The sequence below is a fragment of the Dama dama genome, chromosome 26, assembly GCF_033118175.1.
Source record: "Dama dama isolate Ldn47 chromosome 26, ASM3311817v1, whole genome shotgun sequence".
In the NCBI taxonomy this organism is placed as follows: domain Eukaryota; kingdom Metazoa; phylum Chordata; class Mammalia; order Artiodactyla; family Cervidae; genus Dama; species Dama dama.
In genome coordinates this window covers 55043616-55059093 of record NC_083706.1, presented here as the reverse complement: position 1 = coordinate 55059093, position 15478 = coordinate 55043616, and the positions used below count along the sequence as shown (strand labels likewise).

The window sequence follows — 15478 nt, the reverse complement described above, 5'->3', positions numbered from 1 at the left end:
ACATGTTAGTATAAATAGACGAACTCAGTCTTTAAACCCATTTTAGGAGTTTTTGTTATTAGGTTATAATCAAAGAAGAAAATCACCTCTATGGAACATGAAATCTTTGAACACATTTCCAAATAGGAAAAGGAGTACGTCAAGGCTGTATATTGTCACCCTGCTTATTTAACTTATATAGAGTACATCATGAGAAACGCTGGGCTGGAAGAAGCACAAGCTGGAATCAAGATTGCCGGGAGAAATATCAGTAACCTCAGATATGCAGATGACACCACCCTTATGGCAGAAAGTGAAGAGGAACTAAAAAGCCTCTTGATGAAAGTGAAAGAGGAGAGTGAAAAAGTTGGCTTAAAATTCAACATTCAGAAAACTAAGATCATGGCATCTGGCCCCATCACCTCATGGGAAATATAAGGGGAGACAGTGGAAACAGTGTCAGACTTTATTTTTTTGGGCTCCAAAATCACTGCAGATGGCGATTGCAGCCATGAAATAAAAAGATGCTTACTCCTGGGAAGGAAAGTTATGACCAACCTAGATAGCATATTAAAAAGCAGAGACATTACTTTGCCAACTAAGGTCCGTCTGGTCAAGGCTATGGTTTTTCCAGTGGTCATGTATGGATGTGAGAGTTGGACTGTGAAGAAAGCTGAGCGCCGAAAAATTGATACTTTTGAATTGTGGTGTTGGAGAAGACTCTTGAGAGTCCCTTGGACTGCAAGGAGATCCAACCAGTCCATCCTAAAGGAGATCAGTCTTGGGTGTTCATTGGAAGGACTGAGGTTGAAGCTGAAACTCCAGTACTTTGACCACCTCATGCGAAGAGCTGACTCATTGGAAAAGATCCTGATGCTGGGAGGGATTGGGGGCAGGAGGAGATGGGGACGAGAGAGGATGAGATGGCTGGATGGCATCACCGACTCGATGGGCATGGGTTTGGGTAGACTCCGGGAGTTTGTGATGGACAGGGAGGCCTGGCGTGCTGCGATTCATGTGGTCGCAAAGAGTCAGACACAACTGAGCAGCTGAACTGAACTGAACCGAACTGAATGGCAACCAGACCATTAATTCCATAGCTGGCAATTATTTGCAGCAAATGCTGTACCATTTATGTATGGCGTTGAGGACAGTAATATTTTATTACATGTCATAAAATGTAACGGAGGACATTGTGATTGGTTTGTACCTGTGGGATAGTCCTTATTTCAGCTCGTCCCTTGGGAAGATTATAATTTTGACTCAGTATTGCAGTAACTTACATGCACGATTGAATATCTCCACATTTTATTTCTCTTTAGATGTGAAATCTTTCCTCCAGTAGACACCTGGAGTGGGGATTCTCTAGTGATTAGAACTCCATGCTGTCACAACCAAAAGCTCGGGTTCTATCCCTAATCAGGAAACTAAAATCCCACAAGCCACTGGGCACAGCCAAATAAATTAAAAATAAATAAATCTGGGGGGGGACCCACCACGTTGATGATGGTTAAACCTTTTTTTCCTAAAATTCACCTTCTTACAAACCTGAAAGCAAACGTTTGACCCCAAATGCACAGTCACTCCCAGGACAGTGGTGAGGTTTTGCCGTGGCAGGGAGGAGGGGGACGGTTCTGAGCGCGGGCAGCCCTCACTCCTGCCCCCGCCCCGCTCACCCTCCCCCGCAGGACGTCGTGTCCAAGATGCTCCACGTGGACCCTCAGCAGCGCCTGACGGCAGTTCAGGTCCTCAAACACCCCTGGATCGTCAACAGGGAGCACCTGTCCCCAAACCAGCTCAGCAGACAGGACGTCCACCTGGTGAAGGTACCGCCCGCGGTCCCAGCGGTGGGAGGGGGACTTCCTGCCGGTCAACCCCCGGGGGTCGTGGGTGCGGGAGGGGAACCAGGAACCGGCACCGACAGGCGTCCCCCACACCTGCGGTCACATACCAACTCTGGCGAAGGCGCCACTTCTGAACAGCTTCATCACGTGTGTGTGTCTGTGTGCAAGACAGAGAGGAGAGACAGGTTGAGGGCCCTGTACCAGGCCGGGCGCCAGGCCCTCTGCTCTGGACCTGAGCTCTGCAGGCGCCTCTGTAAACACCAGAGGGCACACAGCTGAGGCTTCACCAGCCGGATGGCTGTCACTGCCCAGCTCTGTCACAGCACAGAAACAGCCCGGATGGCACCTGAGTGGTCGCTGAGTTCCAGGAAGAGCTTATTTATATCAGGCAGCGGCCGGCTTGGGCCCTGGGCGGGGTTTGCTGACCCCTGCCCCTCCCCGCCCCTCTGCAGCGAGCCTTTCCCGGTAGCTCACCCGCCACCACACCCCTGCTGGCGTGGCCTCTTAGCTTAGGGCATCTCGAGGTCTTGGGGGCCGTGCAGGAAGCCCTGGACGATGGGTGAGCCCAGAGCAGCCGCGCCCGCGGAGCTCAGGGCGGACGGCCGAGGGGGTCTTGCTCGGGGGTCTGGAGGCCTCGCCCCACGGAGACGCCGCTCCTTTCATCCTTGTCTTACGGTGGGCCCACACTGCCTGGCTCTTCTGACCTGGTGGGGCGGCCATCATTTCCGGGCCACTGCGGCTGTGTGTCATTGAACCTACATACGGCCAGGCAGTGGCTTCCAGTCACCCCGCTGGTGATGCCCCGGCCCCTGTGGTGCAGCCCGGACAGACGGCCGGCGTCCAGAGGGCCAGGGGGTCCACACGGTGGGGACAGGGGGTTCCGCCCACAGGCTGTGTGCCGAAAGGGCTGAGCCCCGGGCGCTCCTGGTCGGCCGCGGAGGCTGGCCCCGTCTTTATCGGCGCTGCTGTTGTGATGACACGGGGCAGTACGGCCCAGTCCTGCTCCTCGGGCGGCCTGGCCCATCACGGCCTGGCCAGAGAGCCCCACGCCCCGTCAGGACGTGTGAGGCCCGCACCCGTCTGCGGCGAGCCCTGCGTCCCGGTGGCACCCTCCTCCGGGAGGGGTGCGCAGGGACAGGGGCTCCTGCGAGGAGCCGCCCAGCCGACCTTCCCAGGGCGGTTAGAGCTGCTCCAGGAGCGGCCCCGGCCCCCAAGTGGGTCCCAGACCCTCAACACGGGCCGAGCTGGGGGCCGACGGGCTCGGCCATTCCCAGGACGGTGCCCCGGGGACCCAGCAGGATGGGCGTCGGGAGGCCTCACCCTAGGGCTCCGTGGGAGCCCGAGGCGTCCGTTCAGTTCACTGGACGGTGGGTCTGCGTCACTGCGTCACTGCGCAGGGGGACGGTGGGTCTGCGTCACTGCGTCACTGCGCAGGCGGACGGTGGGTCTGCGTCACTGCGTCACTGCGCAGGCAGTGGGTCTGCGTCACTGCGCAGCTCACGGTGGGCGGGTGGATGCGGCGGTCAGAGCAACTTCCCGATGTCTGAGTGCTCCGCCCGGGTCCACCGGCCGCCCAGGCTCAGCGAGCCCGCCTCCCCCTCGGTTTGCAGGGAGCCATGGCCGCCACCTACTTCGCTCTCAACAGAGCCCCTCAGGCCCCGCGGCTGGAGCCCGTGCTGTCGTCCAACCTGGCCCAGCGCCGGGGCATGAAGAGACTCACATCCACGCGGCTGTAGCCGAGCCCCGCGCCTTCTCTGCAGCCGGGAGAGGATCCGACGGTGACCCCCGGACGCGGCCGGGCCGACCTGCCCCCTCCGCCCCCACCAACCAAACGGAGCCCTTCCTGCACCCCTGACCGTGCGGAGCACCCGGGGGCTCCTCCGGGCCCGTGGGCCTGGCACATGGCTTGTGTTTCTGTGGAGAGATGCCTCCTCCAGCTGCAAAGTCAGCAACCTGGTCCCACCTCCGCACGCAGCCTGGATGTCACGGAGAGGAGGGGGCGGCTACAGCAGCGCCCCTGGGGGCCCGGCCCCTGCGCCCATGGCTGAGCGACCGGCGGGCGGACGCCTGGTCCCTCCGAATGATCCAAAGAGCCCTTGTCTCCTCCGCCCCCCGCCCCCCACTTGGAGCGAGACCCCGCCTTCTCTCCTATTGCAGAGCTGGCGGGGAGGGCGAGGCCACCCCAGAACCAGTGGCTGCATTTCACAAGCATCGCTGGTGTCCCCTCGCCCGGGAAGGAGCCAGCCGAAGTCTGTGCCACCCTGACGAGGACCAGGGGCTGGTGGAGGGCTGCTCCACTCCCGTCCCGAACTTCCGAGAGGTCCCGGGCTCCCCCCGAGTGCTGGCTGTCCCTTTCCAGGTCCTTGGAAGCACCGCGGTGGCCGGGGGAAACCCGAGCTCAGCTGCTTCCATCCGCCCTTTCTCCGTTCCCCTGGAGACCTCTGCTGCCCCCCCCCCCCCCCCCCCCCCGCCCCCGCAACCCCGCCCGGGGCCAGAGGCGAGCGAGCAGCAGGATGCTTGCAGAGGGCAGGCTGCCCTTTGTGGAAGCTGGGCTTTTGTGCTGTGTGTTGTGTTTCTGTCGCACAGGGCTGTCCTCAGCTGAAGTGTCAGGGATGTTTAATGTCTTTGATGGGCGTGTGCACACGGGAGTGAGCGGCGTCTGGCAGCGCTGGGGCCCCCTGCACTCAGGCGGGGAGGGCGCGCATGTTGTTCTCAGCCAGGTTTTCACCAAGAAGACAGGATTTAAAAGTCCCTCTATCTCCACTCGCTCTGGTACCCAACCCCAAGTCAAGGAATGCCGCACTCTAAAACTATAGCTCCCTAGCTCGGTCTAATGGTCTTCAGACCTTAAAATATAAGCATATTGCTGAAGCTTTAATTATTCCACGAGGCTTTTTTTCCCCCTCAGAACCACACAGAATGAAAAGTTGGGACCAGATCCATGTACTTGTTTTCCCACAAAACCCTTTGAGGCATTTCTCATATTTCTCAATAGAAAGTGCTTTTTCCCCAAGGCTCAAGAGACTTCTGCCCGCAAGGGTTTCGTTCTAGGTCAAGACGGTTTCACCTGTTATTGGACACTTAGGCAAACCCGAGTGGCCCCAGGTCACAGGTTTTGCCCTCCCGGAAATCGACCAAGATCGTTTGTATCTTGTTTGCTGCGCAGAGAACGTCTGGTCCACCGGCCCGTGGGCCTTTGTCCTGGGCTTGTGGGCAGGTTCGTTCATTTGCTTCCAGTCGGAGCCTCGCAATGGAGGGAGAGAGAAGGCAGAGGAGGTGCAGCGCTGGGAGGGGTCGGCGTGTCCTCTGAGCGGCCCGCGGGCTCGGCTCGCCTTGGTGCAGCCCTCCACTCTGACCCCCCCAGCTCTACTGAACGGCCGACGTGACTGTCCGTGAAGCGCCCCACTCCCTCACCCTCCTCCGAAACGAGGCTTTCCGCAGAAAGTCCCCCGGAGAAGTCAAGAGCCCATTTTCAACTGAACTTGCAGCAGTCTTGAGTGAAGCGGCCCGCAGCTGGGCCTTCTGACCGGCGGGCGGGGTGTGAGTGCAGGCGCGTTCGCTGCGCCTCCACCGCGCACGTGCGGCTTCGCGGGGTGTGTGCGCCTGGATTGGCCGCCAGCAGGCTCACCGGCTGCCCTGCCCCCTCACAGAGCCAGACACCCCCGGTTCACAGAAACCGCAGGTGCCCAGCCCTGGATCGCAGGCCTCCCGCCCAGCCGGACCCCCTGGGGTCCCCACTCTAGTCTCATCCACCCTGCCCCCCCACTTTAAGAGAAACACCTGACTCGCCCCCCGCCCCGGAGTGAAAGCTTTGCACCCCCGTGTCAGAGCAGCGGAGAGTGGGCTTTCCCGTGTTCCCCAGGTCGGGCGGTCAGCGATCCCAGACCCCCGTCGCTGTCAGGAAAGCGGTGGGCCTGTGAGTGCTCCTAGCGCTGATGGAGCCAGTGTGTTCACCGGGGTGTCGCCCCCGCCCCCCCCCCCCCCCCCGCGGGGTCCCATCGCCTCCCCAGCCCCGCCCCCGCAGGAGGATCTGATTTGCACTCTGATCACGTGGGCTGGCTCCCTGCGCCTCTCCGAGGGCCGTGGGGTTCTAGCTTGGAGGGGGCGCTGAGCTGCTGAGGCCTCAGGCCACCAGGGAAGGGACCTGCCCCCGCTCCACCCCAACGCCCAGCACTTTGCACCCCAGCCCGCGTCCATGTTTACAGGGAACTCTCGTGCTCACGCTTTATATTCTATGTTGGAGATGGGCGGCCACCCTATGGTATTTATTACGCTTTCCAGACTTTCTGAATAGGTTTTTTAATAAACACGGGTTTTATGAAGTGTACTATTTTTCTAGCACAGCTCTGACACTGGCCTTTCTCTACTGTTTCGGGTGATGGTCTGCAGGTGAGCGTCTGGCCTCCCCGCCTCCCGCCCTCCTGCCAGCCTCTGCCCCAGCCAGCCGGCCCCCTCTCGTCCTGGGGGCCAGAGGCATGGCTGTGTGTGTGCACGTGTAGGTGAGAGTGCTGAGTGCGTGCACGTGTGTGTTTGTGTGTGCACGCCCCGGGCAGCCAGGCAGGAGACAGTGGATGGTTGTGTTGGCAGCGAAGCAGGCCTGGGGGCCGGCGGGCTGCTAGGCTCCATCCCCACGGTCTCCGCTGGGTGCTGCCACGTGCCACTTCACGCCCATCTTTTCTTTGTACAGAAATAAAGCAAGAAGCTACACTGTTGGTCATCAGCTCTCCAACCTCATTTCTTCTCCCCCCTTGGTCAGTTCCTCACCTGTGTGTGTCAGCAGGCGGGACACACACACACACACACACACACACACACCCCTCTCTCTCTCTGCAGGCCACACTGCCCCCCCCCCCACCGCCGCAACACACACACACACATCTCTCTGCAGGCCAGACCACCCCCCCTCCCCGACACACACACACACGTCTCTGCCGTCATTTTCGGGGCTGCTTCCCCAGCAGCAGAGGGGTCCCTCCTGAGGGCCTTCAGGGAGGAGGCGCGCTGGATTTCAGGGCCGGCGGTAACACACGAGGAGTTCTTTGCGGCCCCAGAGGGAGCTCAGAAAACACCCCCCGGAAGAGACTGCGCTGGAGAGAGCAACTCGCATGCATGGTCTGTGGCTGCACAACAAGCCCCAGTGGCCGGGGGTCGAACAGCCCCTTGGGAAGTGGTTCTGGTGGTCAGAAGTCCCAGCTGGGCCCACGGAATGAAGGCAGGGCCGCGTACCTTCTAGGGGCTCCGGGAGGCTCCGAGCCCCACTGTCTGCAGTTTCTGAGGCTCCCACACTCCCTGGCTCCCGGTACCTCCCTGCAGCCTCAGAGCCGAGTCCGCCGTCCTCCCAGCTGCCCCCCCACCCCAGAACCCGGATGTGCTCCCCACCGTGAGGCCAGCTGACAGCAGCTGAACTCCACCTGCGGTCTCAGCCCCGCTTTGCCCCGGGACCAGCCAGTGACATCCCCGACATCCTGTCTGCCGGGCGGGCAAAGGTCAGCCTGTGTGTGGATCGCAGACAACTGTGACGTTCAGGCTCTGCTTCTCAGGAGCTGACGAGTTACCTGCTGCAGTCTCGCGGGACGCGGGCCGGATAGGAGACTCGGCCGGGCACGTCAGTCCCCGCCCCCCGCCAGGTCGCTCCGGCGGTGGGGGGGGGGTGGCCCAGGCCGAGGGCGCGCAGAGATGCTGCATCACTGCGAGGCCAGATCTGGGGAACCCCAGGCCACCACCAGGGGCTGCAGGCAAACGGCCGTCCTTGGCCCAGGTCGGGACGGTTCTGTGCCCCCGGCCGTGTGCTGTCCGCGAGCGTCAGCTCCGTGACTGCTCACACGTGTGCAGATGAGCAAGGCCGGGGGTCCACCCTCCCCAACACCGGCGGTCTGTACCTACTGCCCTCACTTGTCACCCGTGAGGCGGGGAGAGGGGCTGGCCTGGGCCGGGCGGTCTGCGGCCTTAGCTCACCCGATGTCCAGCTGATCCTCAGCCACCAGTGCAGGAATCTTCTGCAGGATGTGAAATAGGCCTGTAGACACCTTTCATGCAGAACATCCTGTCTATATTCGCCAATCCTGCTTGTCACTTGGCCTGAGCACCACCAACCAGGCCAGTAGCCATATCTGCTTCCCAAGACCCTGGGATCTGAGGCAGGTGAGGGAGACTTGGGCCCCCGGTTTCCAGAGCACCCCCGGGTCACCCGGTTCTGGGCCCCAGCAGATCCCGGCGTTCATCTGCTCTGAGACCTCCCAGGTAAAGAGTCCCGCTCGTGGACGAGGACAGAAACCAGACGGCGCGTGACCCGGGATCCCAGGTCAGACATCGGCTCTGCCATTCAGGTGGCTGGACAGACGCGGCCCTGCCCCGGGGCTCGGCTTTCCGGGCCGGACGCCGGACAAGGGCGCCTCCCTTCCCGGGAGGCACCTGCCCCAGCTACCTCTGCTTGTCCACGCTGTGACACAGTGGCGGTCACTTCATCACGGACACGCGGACTCAACATGTGGTCCCCCGTGCAGAGTCACTGAGTCAGAGCACACCTCCTGAGCTGGGACCGCATGCCCATCGCGGTCCCGAGAGGTTCCGAGCCGCGGGGCAGGGCCCGCTGCTCGTGAAGCCCAGCTTCCAGCAGGAGAGGAACAGCGCAACAGAACACAACCCGCGACAGGAACGGACACCAGTAACAGCACAGCGGCGGTAACCGCAGCCGCCGCGGGGAGGCCTGCTCTGCAGACAAGGGGAGCTGCGCTTTCATTCAGGAAGGCGATTCAAAGCGCAGTCCTTAGGATGTGCCGGCTCTTCTCAGAGACACATCTTATCAACCTTTCAGTGTCAAGCCCGTGACTTTCCAGTTTTATTTAGTTGATTCCCCAACAACGGCTCTAATTCAGGATCTAAAACCAACAGCCCTCATGTATGACACGTGTCCAATCTGGGTGTGTATTTGTCACTTCACTATGATGAGGAAAAACATCACATAAACATTTGGCAGAGAAACAGTTTTCAATACGCTGTTCTCATTGCACCTGAGCTTAGGCAAGAGAGTCAGGATTTCCAGATCGTAGGTGTGGTCTCAGCTCAGAAACAGCACTGCTGGCCGCCAGTTCCATGATTTCAGTGTTTCCCGCAAACCTTGTCCACGCAGGGTTTCTTCCCTGAGGGAACGGGAAGTCAGCTCAGCGCCAGACCCTGACCTCAGGGCTCCCAGGCTCTGCTCTGGGCTGAGGGGTGGACTGTGAAATTGGAGACTTTGATTAGGCGGATACATGCCAAGGCCTGCAGACCTTCTTTCCAACTCTGCTTCTTTATCAGGTAAACCTGTGGACTTGGAAACCAGATCGATCAGGTTTTGTTTTTAGTCGGAAATAGCAGTTGAAAAGGTAGATGCTCAGACTGAAGAAAAGATTTTTTTTTTTTTAAGAGAAATTAAGAGCAGTGTTAGGCTCTGCACATAAATTTAAAGCACATTTTCAGAGCCTGAGATTTTTGCTAACAACAAACTCTGGCCTAGTCACACAAGATCCCCAGTGAGACCTAGAAAACATCCAGAGAAATCCGGAATCACGTGGGACTTGAGCCAAAAGACTGACAGGAACCGCAGTGGAAGCATAATGTCTAAGCCCTTGAGGTTAATGATAAAACAATTGATGTAAGTTTCACCCCACCAGATGAGCAACTGTCCCTGATGTTTTGGACAAAAAGAGGCTAGAGGTCAGCAGGCCGCCCAGACCACAGTCCACGGGGCCGGGACCCGGGTGTCCAGACCTCGGTCCACAGGGGGGACACAGGTTCCCAGACCACGGTCCACGGGGCCGGGACGCGGGTCCCCAGGCCATGTCTGCGGGGCTGGGACGTGGGTTCCCACATCCCCCGAAAGTTCGAGTGGCTTCAGACTTCCCTTTCCTCTAACAACGTTCTAGGACCCCTGTGAAATGAGGAGGAGGCAGCGCGGCCCTGGTGACCCCGGGGCGGGGTCTCAGTCTCCTGAGGGCTGATGGAGACGCTGGGAGAGGGGTGCACGGCAGGGAAGGTCCAGCAAAAAAGGGGGTGCCCTGAGGCGCGGTCAGGAAGGTTCTCCCCGGGACGGATGGAGAGCGGCTCAGTCTGCTCACAGAGACGTTTCTTCAGACCAGCTCCTCGCCAGGCCCCAGGGATGCCAACAGAACCCGGCCCTCCATCCGCTTTCTTCCTGATGAGAGGAGACAGAGGAAACAAACAAGTCACACAAAGGATGTGGCCAGCGCAGGGTGCCCGGAGCTGTGGGGGACACGGGGAGGCCCGGGGGCAGCGGTGGTCAAGCTCAGCCAGAGAGGGAGAGGGTCTCCCAAGAAGATGCTCTGAAGGAGCTGGTGGGCCAGGGGAGGGGGGCGTGCGGGGCTGGGGCTGGGGGGAGGAACTGCAGAGCGCCGCAGGAAGAACCGCCTGAGCTCACTTCCTCCTCCCAAAGCTTCACTGCAGCCTCGCTCCCAGCCCCCGCACCCCATACCCCGCGCAGAGAAGGGTTTCCCGCCAGTTTGCAATTCTCAGGACGGGCCACCGGAGGGCAGTGTGGGCCCTGCAGGTGTGGACAGGGTCACTTCCGCCCCCGGCGCCCCCTCCCAGATCACACGCTTTCCTTTTGGGGACGTGCTGGGGGGAGGTCAGCTGTCCCAGCTCCTCCCTCTGCTCCTTAAGCCTCGGCACAAGCTGCCAACCCGAGATCTCTGCAGAACTGGGCGTCTGTCAACATTGCCAGAAGTTCTGGGAAGCACATATGGACACACCATAAACCTACTCTGGGCAAAAGGTCAGGATCTTTTCAGTTCTTCTTGATTTTATGTTAGCACGGCTGTCTCACACACAGGAGGAAATCTCTCTTTGAATGGTGACCCACCACTCCAGTATTCTTGCCCTGAGAACCCCATGGACAGAGGAGCCTGGTGGGCTGCAGTCCATGGGGTCGCAGAGAGTCGGACGCGACGGAGCATCTGAACACGACGCAGCAGAGAGCTGATCCGCATCGTTGTGCGGCAGAAACCAACACAACACTGTAAAGCAGCTTTCCTCCCATTAAAAAATAAGTTAAAAAAGTAAAACAACAAATTTAAAACGTTTTGTAGGGAATTCCGTGGTGGGCCGATGATTAGGACTCAGGTTTGATCCCTTGTCAGGGAACTAAGATCCCAAATGCTGCAAATTGTGGCTTAATTAATTAATTAAAACACCCTGGTAGAGGAGCAGAAAAGTTACCTAATTATTAGAATTACATTCCTTATAACAGGTCCGTAAGAAAAATTTAATTTCAGAATAGGTCTTCGGTGGTGCAAACGACTCAGGTAACCCCCGGAAGAAGGCTCAGACAACACACCTGTATTTCTCAGGTACCCCTGTGGTTCGGTGGACCGGCCCTGTCGGAGACGCACAGTACCACGCGAGCCTCCAAGCTCCAAACTCAGCCCAGGCCCGCCCTGACCCCCAGGCTGCCGGCCACTGCAGGCTGCTCATCGCTACGGGGCTCCCTGGCAAGCCTCCCCCCGGTCCATCAGCCCTGAACATCCTGTGCGCCTCTCAGCCTCCCAGTCTGGCTGCTCCTGCCCGACTCCCTAGCTCAGCTGAAACTGAAGCCCTCTGACCCACTCTGCCTCCCAAGGATCCGTCCACACATCCTTCATTCCGGGGCCTCTCCCCGGCCCCGCCCGCGTCATCCACCTCCCGTCCTGCTAGGTCACCTGACCCTGGGCTTCCTCTCCTCCCTTCCTGGGCGTCTCTCTGCTCACCTGGGCGTCTCTCTGCTCACCTGGGCACCTTCCTGGGCGTCTCTCTGCTCACCTGGGCACCTTCCTGGGCGTCTCTCTGCTCACCTGGGCGTCTCTCTGCTCACCTGGGCACCTTCCTGGGCGTCTCTCTGCTCACCTGGGCGTCTCTCTGCTCACCTGGGCAGCTCTCTGACCTCGCACCTGGGCTTCCTCTGCAGCGCTGCCCGCCGCACCCACTGTCCATGCTGCGGCGTACGGTTCCGTCAGCAGACTGTTGTGCCCGGATCCCTAAACTGTGTTGAAGGCAAACCTGCTGCCCTGGTCCTCCTGGAGGAAGCCCGGCTCACCCGGGCCGAGCCCCACGGTCCCCGAGCCCCATGAGCTTGGCCGCTGAGATCTCAGCTAGTCCTGAGACGCGCCCCACCTTAAGTTTATATCACAGCGCTGTGCCCCCCAAGCCACAGCGGACTATTTAAATGTGAATGGCTTTGTTGTTGCTGTTTATCTGCCAAGTCACGTCTGACTCTTTGCGACCCCCCCCCCGCCCCGGACTGTAGTCCGCCAGGCTCCGCTGTCCATGGGGATTCTCCAGGCAAGAATCCTGGAGTGTGTTGCCATTTCTTTCGCCAGGTACTCTTTCCAACCCAGGGATCGAACTTCATTCTCCTGCATTGGCAGGTGGATTCTCTACAACTGCGCCACCAGAGAAGTTAAATAAAATTCGAAATTCCGTTCTGTGGCCTCACGGGCCACACATCAAGAGCCCTGTGGCCAACCAAGGCCAGGGCTCCCGAGTTGGAGAGTCCAGACTCTAGAACATTTCTGTGAAGGCAGAAAGTTTCACTGGACGGCGCTGTTCTAGAGTATTGATTGGGAGTCTTAGTTACAGGCACCAGAACCCTCTTCAGCAAGTTTAAGCGGAAAGGGAATTGTCACAGAATAGTGGACACCTTGCAGAACTTTCGAGAGAGCTGGCGTGGAAGCCACACGGCCAGGCAGCATACCCCCGCCCCTCTGCCCCACGCTACTTTCATAGCCCTGGTGGCCTCCCTGGCCAACTCCCGTGTCCTCTCCCCTCACACGCGTCCCAGCTGGCTGGGACTCTGTGTCCATTTGCTCCCGGGTCTGCGTCTAGGGGTCTCGGCCTCTGGCACCCCACCTTGCAGTTGCAGGATCGCCTCATCTCCCACCTGCCATCCCTGCACCTCCCTGCTCCCTGCCCACCGTAGCAGGACCCCTCGTCCGGGGTCCCGGCTCATCAGGACGGGTCACCGCTTGACGATGCCCTCGGCCTGCAGCGCAGCCTGGGGGTGTCCTCCAGGCCAGCTTGATGGAGTCGCGTTCGTGTCCTGGAAACCCTCCCCCCGCAGAGCCCAAGAGCACACACAAAGCCGGGAGCGTGCTGCTTATGACCCACTGGGCCCCGCCAGCACCCGCCCATTAACGCCCAGCCTCTGGGACCTGGGGGAGAGAGAGAAGCCCAGAACCGCAGGGGCCCCGGGCCCCCAACCCCGCTCTGTGAGCCCTCCGCGGGCGGCCCCTTGAGATGGTGCAGAGGACCGGGAATCCCGGAGGCAGCGGCCTCTGTCTCCTTCCTTCGGCTCGGTCAGCCCCGCTGCTGAGACAGAACTCTGGAGACAGCTCAGGAGGCCGTGGGTCTACCATAGGGGCCCCCACACGCTCGTGTCTGGGGGGGACCCTCTTCCCGGTTCACGAAGGCTCTGCGCCCTTCATCCTGCTGGAGGCGCTCTCTCCACGTGACCGCGTGGAAACCTACCAGCTTCCCGAAGGCCCCCTTCAAATGCCGTCACACCGGGGTGAGGGTTCACCACGTGGGTTTGAGGGGACACAGCCCCGGGCACCCCTTTGGCTCTGAGCCCCCTGGGCAGAAATGAGACCGTGCGGGTCCGGGGTGGTGAGCGCTGGGTGAGCGCACGAAGAAGCCTCATGGGGGCCGGCTGGTCTCTCGCGGGGCTGTCTGGAGCCGGGCTCATAGCTGGTCAGGGCGGGCTCCCTGCAGGAGGCCCTGGGGAGGGTGCCGGGGAGCTGAGCCACCAGCTCGCACAAGCCCCTGTGCTGGGCGACCCCCCACCACCCCCACTCCCAAAAGAGGCCTGGTCTGCGCGCTGTCTCTCTGTCCAGACACCCTGCCCAGCGGCTCCGGTCCAGGATTCGGGCCTCCGAGTCTCAGAGGCGCTTTCTCCGATGGTCCCATTGGAGGCTGCTGCGGGCCGCCCTCCCCACCCCAGCCTGTCCGCGTTCTCTCCCTCCCTCATCACCCTGCCTTGCCCTCCTCCTCGCGCTGGGCATAAGCCCAGGGATCTCCCCTCCCTGCCTGTGTCTCTGTTCCTCTCCGTCTCTCTCCCTCTCTCCCCCGTCTCTCTCTCCTTGTCTCTCTCTCCGCTCCTCTCTCTCTCCTTCCCCGCCTGCTTCTCCTGCTGGAACGTGAGCAGAGCCCTCACTGTCTGTGTCTGCCTGAACCCCAGGGGCACCAGCGGGCGTCCCCGGGGTCCCAGCAGCGCCTGCAGGAGGGTGGAGGCGAGGCTGGACCAGCGCGGGGAGCAGCGCAGAGATGGGCAGGGGCTCCCGTGAGAGCCGCCTCCCCTTTGTCCCGTCCCCGCACCCCAAAGTCACCGTGCTCCCGAGGCCAAGCTCGGTCTGCTCGCCCCAGGACAGGCCAGGGAATCCGAGATGAGGTGTGGAGGCGAGGAAGACGACTCAATCCGGAGCGCCAGCTGATGGAGAAGACGGCAGGCTAGCGCCTCGAAAGAACCATCTTATCGGGGTGCTGGACGCCAGGATCTTTTACAGATCAGACATGGGGGGAGGTGAGGAAGCAAAGTAAAAAGACCAGTAGCCTTGCAAACATCTCCTAAAATGGCAAGCCTCAGGCAGGGGATGTGCTCATTTCTTCCCTCCTGCCATCTACAGGTAGACAGGATTCTGAACAAAGGCACTTCAGCTAACAGGCAGAGGGGCAGGGTTCTCTGAGGCAGGCGGCTCTGTATAATAACAAAAGCGACGAACAGTAAGTCAAAGAAACAGTTCCAACATGGAGTCAAGAATTGTCCTCTCTGCAACAACTGGAAAACTTCATTTCCACGCCTGGTAGCAGCCGTGTGTGTGAGCAGAAAAATGCACGCGCTCAGAAACCTGGAAGCCATGCGCTCAAACCCTGGGCCTTCCTGAGCTGTGAGAGGGCCTGTCCCGTGTCAGGGGACGGACTGAGGGGTGACGTGGGGGCTGTCCTGTTTCTGCCCTCTGGGGGGAGCCACGTGACACTTGGGGACCAAAGAAGGTGCCACACGGGGTCCCCTGCCCCCTCGGTGGAGACGTCCAGAGTAACTCTTCTTGCTGCTGCAGGCAGCGGCCCCTTCAGTGAAACAACCCGAGGACGCTAGCGTTTGTTTTATCAGCATCAAATTCTGTAAAGCTGCCTCTTCTCCTTTTAAGCGTAGACCCAGGCCGGGGATAAGAGAGGAGGACAAACCAAATGTTAGCTTTCAGACTCGCTGCTCAGGGCTGCAATCCAGACCAGAGGGCATGGCCCACGTGGAAGTGTTTCTGAGGTCAGGTCAACAAGCTTAACCCTGCCGAAAGGTAACCCGCTTTGTGGGTGAAAGATTGCTGAAGAAATCGATCTCAACTGTGTTTCAGTGTTTGTGACTAACTGGTGTACCCACAGGACCCTCGCAGGATACACTTCCCGAATGTCGCTGGTTACTCTGATCTCTGCCCTTCACCCCATTTAGAAGATATGCTGAGGCCACTCGGAACCTTTGGAATCCAGGCTCCCAGTCTGCTGGCTTCAGGCTCCGGAGAGGCGCTGCCGTGGAAAGTCCTGAGCTCACCAGCGGGAATTGGGTAAAACGGGAAGAGACCCTCACGGAGCATCAGAGGCAACTAGCTGCAATCTCTCGAAGAGACTGGCAGCTG

At 60.0% G+C, this 15478-nt stretch overlaps 1 protein-coding gene across 4 annotated transcripts in view; it reads left to right on the top strand.

Annotated features, from left to right (window-relative positions):
- Nucleotides 1–6150, top strand: part of RPS6KA2 (ribosomal protein S6 kinase A2) — a 330716-nt gene extending 324566 nt beyond the window's left edge. For all 4 annotated transcript variants that reach the window (XM_061130065.1, XM_061130067.1, XM_061130066.1 and 1 more), the window contains 2 exons: nt 1668–1805; nt 3434–6150. In XM_061130065.1, the coding sequence (XP_060986048.1) occupies nt 1668–1805; nt 3434–3559 (264 nt within the window). In that variant the 3' untranslated portion in view covers nt 3560–6150. The remainder of the gene's footprint in view (nt 1–1667; nt 1806–3433) is intronic.
- The last annotated feature ends 9328 nt before the right edge of the window (nt 6151–15478 follow it).